The following is a 10,371-nucleotide window of genomic DNA, read 5'->3' on the forward strand; positions in this document are numbered from 1 at the left end:
CGTAATTACAGAAGGAAAACACGCACTGGCTTCTCCTATTATATAAATGAGAACGTTTATAGTAATTTTCTGAGAATGGCATTCTCAAATGTTTTAAGTGCAGAAGAAGAATAAATGGTCGAGTCTGCTTTTCAGCTGTGCTATGACTGCCTGTTTTACTCTTTTTCCTTCCCAACTCTACTGAGCTTATTACTTGATTGATGGGTTTTTCGTTTTCTTTTTTTTTCCCTGAAGAGTAAATTATTGTCTTTATTCAGTAAGGAGTTCAAGTGAAATGTAAAGTACTCTTTTATTCAACTAGCTCTTTACTTTCTTGTTAAGACCTTCTGTGTGTGTCAGGCACGGTCCCAGGCTCTGTGTGTTCAGAAATGCACAGCTCCTCCTCCAGGGGGTCTGTGGCCTAACAGGCCAAATGCCAGTGCCAGTTGTCATGCAGCATGGCAGGTGATCTTAAGGAGGGCTAGACATAGTTCTGAGTGAGCAGTCCTGCCTGAGGTTCAGAAGCTGTGTAGCTGGAAGATTTTTTTCGTTGTTGGGGCTTCAAAAATGAGTGATGGTTTGCCAGATGTGAAGTGTGAGGTGGGCTTCCCAGCAACTTCACAACTCCGTGACTCCCGTCTGTCACTCAGTGCATTCATTGCCTCAACGTGCCGTAGCTTCTGTATGTCATTCATTCGGTCATTCATTTATCCATTGATCTATGCCATCAAATTTAGTATATGTATTATACTCCTTTTGTGGGCCATTTGCTAAGCAGTAGTGAAATGTGTAAGAAAGATGCTGCATTTACCTTCATTTTATATGTCAACACCAATGGCTAGAGTTATTGGCACGTAGGCATTCTAATCCAAAGATTTTTGAATTCAAAATATTGGGTTGGCCAGAAAGTTCCTTTGGATTTTTTGTAACATCCACGGAAAAACCCGAAGGAACTTTTGGCCAACCCAGTGTGTGAGTTATTATAGTCAGATGGGTAACATGACTTGGTTTTGAATAGAAGTACTTAGTTATATTCTACAGTGAACAAGAGCATTTAGAGGTTATATAATGCATCTGATCATAGTATCGAACCTGATCAGAAAAACAAAGAAAACGGAATTCTTCTGGAGCTTGCTTTATATACTTGTTTCCACACAATCCAAATAATTCCCATTCACTACAATTCTGGGAGAACACAAGAGCACACAGCAATTTTAGGTAGGTTATCTTGTTGGTTCTGACAGCATCCCTATGGATCATGAATATAGACTCCATGACTTTTCCAGAAACATAGGAATAGTATGTGGTAGAACTCTAACTTGATTCTAGTGTTCACTTCACCATGCCCATGAGAAAACTCTGAAATTCCTAGATGCCTCTCATACTTTTTTTTCTTCTGATATATCTTTTTATAGTTTTAAAGTAACTTTTTTTTCCTTACTTAGCTTTCCTTTAACAAGAAGGCAAATATTTTCTTTTTTTTTAAGTAAAATAAGTAAAACAGTGGGGTAATGTAGCTACCAATATAAAAATGTTTACATTTCTAAAATATGGTAGATTTAGGGAACTGTGAACATAGCCATTTGTGTGTGTGTGTGTGTGTGTGTGTATAGAAATATAATTTCAATAAATTAGATTTCGTCACAAATACAAAATTATATTTTTAAACATATTGATATTTCACTTCATCATATGATATAACCACGTGCTGAAAATGAAGATGAATTTGGAATTTCAAAGTCACACGCAAAAGTATAATCCATCAATGGTCCTCATTCTTCTTGGTGAATCCTTCCCTTTTAGGGTATTTCCTTTCACTGAAATGACTGGACATAAGGCATGTCAATGCAAAACATAAGTGAAGAATTTAGAGAAGCTAAATTTTACCAGGGGAATAGATGGGAAGTAGAGATTAAGGAAGCAGGGAGCCATGGAAAAATGTTGGGTGGAATTGAGAGGGGCTTAATGTAGCGTAAGGGAGATGGGCTTTCAAGAGAGCTCCGAAGTCGGACGAGTGGAAACAAGAAAGTGATAGAGAGCTATAAGGAAGGGTCAGCAACTGTTTAGTAACTGTGCGCCTCTGCAAGACCCCAGTGCCTGGTGTTGTGGACTCAGTGGAGTTCTCAATATTCTTGAGGTCTGGAAAAACATGTTCTCGTCAGATGAGAAGAAAAGATCTAAAAAAGATAAAGCAAGTCTGAGAGGTGGAGTAGAAATTGAAATTTAGGACTATTGTTGTCAGTGGCACACTATGAGCAACTTTTAAAAGGCTTGTTAGGGTAAAAATGCACTTTTTGGCTTTTTAAGAAAGCATACCATGAAGAAAGAAATAATTGATCATATACTCAGAGCTAAGCATAACTATTGGCTTGCTGTCCCTACCATAACAACCAAAAATTGAGGGGAAGGGAGAGCAAAGATGCTGATCTTGGGAGCTTCAGATTGCCACAGCAGCCAGCAAACAACGATTGGACCGTGGATCAGTATTTCAAGCAAACAGTCTTGACTGTTTTACCAGCATAATCCCAGGACCTTCACTTTAAGCCAATGTTCTTTGCCCTAAGAAAGCGTCACACAAAACATTTGTTTCTTTGTGACTGAAGAACAATTAATTTAGTTCAACTCACTTTGTTGAGCATGTACTATATGAAAAAACCGTACCTAGTCCATAAATCCTAGTTCTCCATGACCATAACCACTGGAGGCTGCTGTTTCAACATACCAACAGAGGCAGTGAATCTCTAGAAGCAAAACAATCTAGGCCAAAACAAATTAGTAAAGGATGTCTGAGGGTAAGTGGTTTTTTTTAATTGATATAAAATTTATATCCAGTGAAATGCACAGTTGAGTACTCTCTTCTACATGATTTTTTTTCCACCTTGAATTCTGTGAAACCAGTTTGCCCTGGTCTTTCTCCTACACCTTTGGCTATTCCACCCCTCTCTCATCATAGTTACCTATCGCTTCACTAAATGTTGATATTCCAATGTCTGACTTCTTCTCTTCTCAGGTTACATATTCTCTTTATACTGTGTTGCTTTCAATAACCTCATCAACATCACATCTACAAATCTAGACCCTATTTCCCATCTGCTCCATTCGTATATATCCAGCAAGCAATGGGACCTCTTTGCTTAGTGGTCCCATAAGAACTTTAAATTTGTCATGTGCAAAAATGAACTTATTGCCTCTCACTACAAACATGCTTTTAATTATGTTTTCATTATTAGCACTAAGGAAAACATACTATTCAAAACAATTCAAGCAATCGAGCACTTTTGTGTGATAAGGGATGTGTCAAACATTATAAATCAGGTAACCCTCTTTTGGGAGAACTGATAGTTTAGCCATTTATTCACGCCAAACCTGGCCATCATTCTGGAGCTTTCCTCCTTCCTCATTGCACCCACCCAGAATCCCCCCAAAATTTCACCTCCCCCTCGTCATCGTGGTCCTTGCTTCTTTCTCTGGAATCTCTCAAATCTGTTTCTTTCTTCAATCACTGTCCTTGTCAAAAATCTTTCTACTTTCTTTCCAGACTTCCACACAGGGAGTATTGTTACAACAGATTCAGACTCCGTTCCTTAGGCATAGAGGTAACGGAGGGATGAATTCTGATTGGAGATTTACTCATCAACCATGTATTGAGTTTCTGTTAGGCATAAAATAAGTCTATTAAAGTAGCAGAACAGAATTAGTCCGAGTGGAGCAAACGAGCTGAGTGGTTGAGTAGTCGAGTCCCGGAGACCGGTAGCGCTTGCAGCATGGCTGACCAGCTGACTGAAGAGCAGATTGCAGAATTCAAAGAAGCTTTTTCACTATTTGACAAGGATGGTGATGGAACTATAACAACAAAGGAGTTGGGAACTGTAATGAGGTCTCTTGGGCAGAATCCCACAGAAGCAGAGTTACAGGACATGATTAATGAGGTGGATGCTGATGGTAACGGCACAATTGACTTCCCGGAATTTCTGACAATGATGGCAAGAAAAATGAAAGACACAGACAGTGAAGAAGAAATTAGAGAAGCATTCCTTGTGTTTGATAAGGATGGTAATGGCTATATTAGTGCAGCAGAGCTCCGCCATGTGATGACAAACCTTGGAGAGAAGTTAACAGATGAAGAGGTTGATGAAATCATCAGGGAAGCAGATATTGATGGTGATGATCAAGTAAACTATGAAGAGTTTGTACAAATGATGACAGCAAAGTGAAGACATTGTACAGAACGTGTTAAATTTCTTGTACAAAATTGTTTATTTGACTTTTCTTTGTAACTTATCTGTAAAAGGTTTCCCCCTATTGTCAAAAAAATATGCATGTATAGTAATTAGGACTTCATTCCTCCATGTTTTCTTCCCTTATCTTACTGTCATTGTCCTGAAACCTTATTTTAGAAAAATTGATCAAGTAACATGTTGCATGTGGCTTACTCTGGATATCTCTAATAGGCCCTTCTGCACATCTAAACTTAGATGGAGTTGGTCAAATGAGGGAACATCTGGGTTATGCCTTTTTTTTTAAGTAGTTTTCTTTAGGAACTGTCAGCATGTTGTTGTTGAAGTGTGGAGTTGTAACTCTGCGTAGACTGTGGACAGTCAACAATATGTACTTAAAAGTTGCACTATTGCAAAACGGGTGTTTTATCCAGGTACTCGTACACTATTTTTTTGTACTGCTGGTCCTGTACCGGAAACATTTTCTTTTATTGTTACTTGCTTTTTACTTTGTTTTAGCCACTTAAAGAAAATCTGCTTCTGGCACAATTTGCCTCAAATCCATTCCAAGTTGTATATTGCTTTATTATCTTCATGGTGCTATGTCCCTCTCTAAATCATCTAGTTTATTATTTGGTTTCCTACTTTATAGTCTTTCTCCACTCTCGTATGTAAGCTTGCTAAGGACAGGGGTGTGTTCTAACTTGTTCATTACTCCATCCTTATTGTGTAGATACAGTGGTAAACACACAGTAGGTGTTCAGGAAATATTTGTTGCATGTTAACAAGTAATCTTCCCTCCGGCCTTAAATGAGAGTTTTTGACTGGCGCAGTGATTCATATTCACCTCTGCGGATTTGTATAATACCATTATGAAATGTTGCTGGGTGTGTTATCTGCCTCATAGGGATATAAGGATATTATAAGGATTAAATGAGATAATGTATATGAAAGTTACTTTGTTAGAGAAAAAAAAACTTATAATAGTATTTATGATCACTCTCCTGATCTCACAGATGAGCAGATGAGAAACCTGGAGCCCCAGTGGGTACATAATCACCCAAGGGCACAGATATCAGCTCTTATATCTTCTGCCAACCATCACAAAGATGCTTTTACATATTTTTTCCCCTTTATGCTGAATGTCCCTCACTGAAAGGTCATAAGGATGACAAAGATGTTTCTGAAAATTAGAAAGGGAGGAGTAAAGCCACTTTTTGTTGAGAAAGGGCATGCAGATCAGTAAAAACAGCCACAGGGAATATAGGAATGAAAAATTCAGGGTAGAATTTGGCCTACTGGCCCAGATGGTAAGGGAATAAACTAGTTGCGATGTTTAATGTGAAGCTATAGAAAGGATAATAGGTTTGTGAACAAATGTTCCAAACTCTCAGCTCAGGGTATGATTTCCCAATTCAAGAAACTTCTCCCCTGAGGGTAACAAGTTTTACTCAGCTTTTGTGCAAAGAAACTGCCACTATTTCATATTTTCTTTTCTTTTTCTGTTTCCTTAATAAAAGTATTCAGTATTACTTGGTGGAGTTCTGCCCTATTGTTTGATATCATGACACTTTCTTCCAGGCAGTGCAGTGTCCTGTCATTGGGAGCCATTGGTGCTAACCAGAATGGTGTACAGTACCAGGGAGTATGCTAGTATATTGAGTTATATCTCATATTCTTATGTAATTCACAAACCAGCCCTTTAAAAGAACTCAATTTCGGACCTGTGTGATGCCATTTGTGGTATACTTAAGCCACACTTTATTTTTAATTTGATATATGCTCATTAAAAAACATTATCTTACTTGCTTTAGGGTCACACAACTAGTAAGTGAAGGAACTAGTCTTCCAAACTCCATTATTTGCATCTTTAAAAATTGTTTAGCATTTATATGAAGGCAAAAATTAACCTTCCAGCTCTGTTATCAATTTCTATATCCCAGTGGATATACCAATGTCCTCTGAAGTTGCGTAGCTCTGATTTGTCATGAGGTGGCAATGTAACAACACCTTGAATCGGATCTATGATGAATTCCCCCACCTTGATGAATTTCTGAGGGAGCTGTCCAGAGCTGAGTTTGCTATGGAATGGCCACTGAGTGAGGAGGCATGAGAACAGACTTCTAGGGCTTGAATATTTGATTTTATGCATATCCAGTCTTAGCTTCTAGCTGAAGAATCCTAATGTGGAACCCTAGGAGAATTTGCTTTCTGGATTTCAAATACAAAAGTTCAAAGCGGTCAGGTTCTATTTAAAAAGCCCACATGCAAAAGTAAGTGAAGTACCTTGAAATTGCCAGTGAAGAGGTCATCGTGAAATCTACAGAGTAAAAAAATGAGTTTTAGAGGAGGAAAATATGTTTTCAAATAAGGGAATGTATATTATAGCTTTTCAAATTCCATTCATTCAGAGAAAGTGAATAAACAGGGATAAAAGACCTTGAACAAGACTCCTTTTCATGTCTATTTAAATAAGAACTTTATTCAATTTGTGGTACTATTAAATAGGAATACAATATTAAATAGCTTAAAATTTATAGTGGTATTTCTTATATCCAAATATGTGAAAAGAATTTTATATAATTTATTATGGCTCATCCTGAGGTGGCTCTGAAATTATGAATTGTGAACACTGTCTAATACTTTTCCCTAAAATATTAATAAATTTATACGTATATATTCTTAAAAATTCAAATATTATATTAAAATAATGTTCATATTATCATTTAAAGATCTAGAATGTAATTTCCCAGTCTTGATTTTAATTCGATTATATGAAAGCTGAAAATATAAGATTGTAACATGTTTTTTTAGATTGTGGTTGTTTTTTAAAAAGTCATTCACCTGTTGAATCATTCCGTAGATATATAGTGGCACATTCCAAGTTGTGGTCACGTGGTTCCAGCCTCCATTAGACTTATAGTCTAGTGCAGGAAAGGTTAAGTAAACTGAAGCTTAAAATGCACGATAATAAGTGCTATGATGGGGTTGGTACAGCGTATTATAATCACACACCGCAGGATCCTCTTATTTGAATTTGGTGGGGGGGCTGGTCAGAGAGAGTTCCCAGGGAAAGTGATATGGAAGGTGATACCTGAAGTATTAGTAGAATTCAGCCAAGCAAAGAGATGGAGAAGAATCTTTCAGTCACAGTGAGCATAATATGTGAAAGTATGGAGACAAAAGAGGATGTGGTGTTCTTCGAAGAAGAGAAGTTAAATTTAACTAAAAGGTAGAATTCTTAAAAGATAAAACAGGAACTGGGGATAATAAATAAGACTGAGACAGTAAGCTGAGGTTGTACCATGGAAGCATGACCATCCTTCTAAGAGCATTGGGATTCTGTAGTAAGGTTTTAAATAAGGAAGCTGCCTGGTCAGGTTCACATTTTAGAAAAGTCATTTCAGTGTGAAGAAAAGATCACGGTTAGGTGAGAGCCTAAGTCTAGAGGCTGAGGGACTCTTTTGGAATCTGCTATAGTGGTTCCAGATGATACATGATGCTGGCCTCAACTAGAATAGCACTAAGTGTTGATGGAGAGAAGTAGCTGGAATCATCATTTTTTAGAAGATTAAATTGAGAGAGCTTCGCAGCTGTTTGGAAGTAGAGGAGGGTGAGGATATGAGGTCAGGGAAGCTAATTAGATTTCTGGAATCTGCAGCAGTGGTGGCTGGTTCCACTTCCAAAGATAGAAAACACAGAAGTTTGCAAGTGAAGGTAGTGAGATCATTTGGGGCATAGAAAGTTTTATGTTTCTGTAGGACTCTAAATGAAATGGCTAGCAGAAATTTGGGCCTGTGGATTTTGAAGCTCAGGAATGAGATGTGACCTAGAGATATAAAGTTTAGAACTTTTATCAGGTGGATGGTAATTGAGCATTTAGGAATGGACGATATTACCCAGGGAAGATGTTGAAGAGATTCTCAAACTTTGGGGTCAGATGAATTACCCAGGAGGTGTGATAAAATTCAGAATCCTGGGCACCAACTCCAGAGTCTTACTGAGTAGGTATAGGATGTAGCTCACAAATCTATACGCTTGACAAATAGAGTCCCTTACCATGATTTTGATGCAGATGATCCTCTGACCCCACTTTAAAGTAAAAGGAAAAGTGGATCTTGCATAGGAGCCTAAGTAGTATCAGCACATAAAAGATGGACAGAGGAGGAGGAACCCGGAAATAAGGCTGGTGAAGAAGTAACTATAGGTGTGGAAGGAAAATTAAAAGTATAAAATATCACTAATTACATGGAAAGAGAATCAGTATAAGAGAAGGAATCATCGACAGGGCCAGAAGTGTTGAGACAGGAAGTAAAGATGAAGGCTGGAATACACCTACTACATGTAACAAAAGGGAGGTCATAACAAAGTTGGCAAGAATAGTTTTAGTAGAATAATGTGGGCTGAAGCCAGATTGCAGTGGATTGAGGGTTGAATATGATATGAGGATGAAGAGACATGAAGCAGAGACAAAATCTTTTAAAAGAAGTTAGAAGGGATGGAGGAGGTTGCTACAGCAGGATATGGGTAGGGGTGAATGTTTTAGGAAGGAAACAGCGTGAGTCAAAGTCTTATCTCACCCTTGGCCTGCTCTTATCTCTAATTTTTGTGGAGCTTTTCATCTTATCAACTTATGAATCGTTATATTATACAATTCAGCAATAAAAAGAATGGGTTGTGTGTTAAGTTTATGTCGAAATTTCTAAGAAACTACCAAATACTTTTCCAAAGAGCTGTTCTGTTTTACATTTGGATGTTGGGGAGCAAATTAAGGTGCTGCTTTGTGTTTTGTGCATTATGGTTATGCCAAAAAATACTGAAATATGCCTGAATATTAGCCTGACCCCTAGTGGTGATCCACATCCATGGGGCTAAACGTGGAACTGAGTTTTTCTACCCTTTCCATCACATGAGCTGCCACTCCACCTCCATCGTTTCTTGCAAACACATAACAGTAGAGAGATGGTGTAAATATGCCCAAACAAATTTAGATGGTGTACTGTGGGGTCCAGTGGGGCAGAAGGATGGAAGTCCTTACATCCTGCTACCTGCTTGAGATCAATATCTGCTATCATAGCTTAAGCATCACCACCATCCGGGGGACTTTGAGAACAATATTGAACTTCATTTAAGCTCAATTTCCTCATATTTACAACGAGGATTATAGTAATGCCTACCTTAGAGTGATGTTAGGATGATTAAATGAGATTGTGTATGTAAAGCACCTAACACAGTTCAACCCAGAGTTGACATTCACGAAAGAGCAGGTGTTCATATTTCATAACGATAAAAACAATCAATAATGTAGTCAAATACTACAATGAAATTTTATTCATGATATTTTTTTTCTGGTTCTCATTTGCTTGCATTCCATGTTAATGTTCTCTATTTCAATTGGAACCTCTTTAAATTTAGGACTAGGTTTTATTTGATAAAGATAAAAGCCACAACCATACCAACAATAACATCCTCTATTATTTTAGAGTAACTGTATATCAAGACATTGCTAAAATATTTCTTATGTAAAATTTAATGCTGAAACAGTTTTATGAGGTAGGCAAAGATCTCAGATGGTCTATGTTAAAGATTTTCATCTGTATCTTTTTCACCCAGACCCCACATCTTGACTCCTTGATGTGCTGGCCCTGCCAGTGGCAATGATAATATCGGTTACAGCTGGTTGATACAAGAAATACAAAGATTATGTACAAAGTATTGATATTGATACTGATATTGATAAAGCTAGCTTTCTTCTCTTAGAGCTTTTCCGTTCTAGATAGCTAGCTCTCACCGAGAAAAAAAAGCTACCTCTTATTTAACCCTTGAGAAACAAAAACAGAATGAACAAAAATCTATTTGCTTCTTTTATTACCCCAGCGATACTAGGACTGACTGTTGTTATTTTTAATTATTATGTTTCCAGGTATTTTTCCCCCGCACTCAACCGACTGATTAATAACCACATAATTTCTCTTTAACAATGACTTCTTCAGCTTATGTCAGAACAAATAATGAACATCCAGAACTATAAAGGACAAACCAGAACACTAATCCTTATGTCCCTTATTCATTGGCCAACAAACTTACTAGGCCTCTTACTGAACTCATTTGCGTCCCTACGCAACTTTCAATAACCTTAGGCACAGTGGTCCCTTTATGAGCAGGCACTGTGATC

General features: G+C 37.6%; 1 protein-coding gene across 1 annotated transcript; it reads left to right on the forward strand.

Annotated features, from left to right (window-relative positions):
• The first annotated feature begins 3,675 nt into the window (after nt 1-3,675).
• LOC125961826 (calmodulin-1-like) lies at nt 3,676-4,254 on the forward strand. Its single transcript, XM_049700858.1, has one exon. The coding sequence runs from the start codon at nt 3,744-3,746 to the stop codon at nt 4,191-4,193; it is 450 nt and encodes a 149-aa protein (XP_049556815.1). The 5' UTR covers nt 3,676-3,743; the 3' UTR covers nt 4,194-4,254.
• The last annotated feature ends 6,117 nt before the right edge of the window (nt 4,255-10,371 follow it).

The sequence above is a fragment of the Orcinus orca genome, chromosome 17 (genome assembly GCF_937001465.1).
Source record: "Orcinus orca chromosome 17, mOrcOrc1.1, whole genome shotgun sequence".
Taxonomy (NCBI): Eukaryota; Metazoa; Chordata; class Mammalia; order Artiodactyla; family Delphinidae; genus Orcinus; species Orcinus orca.

What these genes read in the sequence shown, in the direction of transcription:
- LOC125961826 (XM_049700858.1), top strand. Translation starts at nt 3,744, where the DNA reads ATGGCTGACCAGCTGACTGAAGAGCAGATTGCAGAATTCAAAGAAGCT.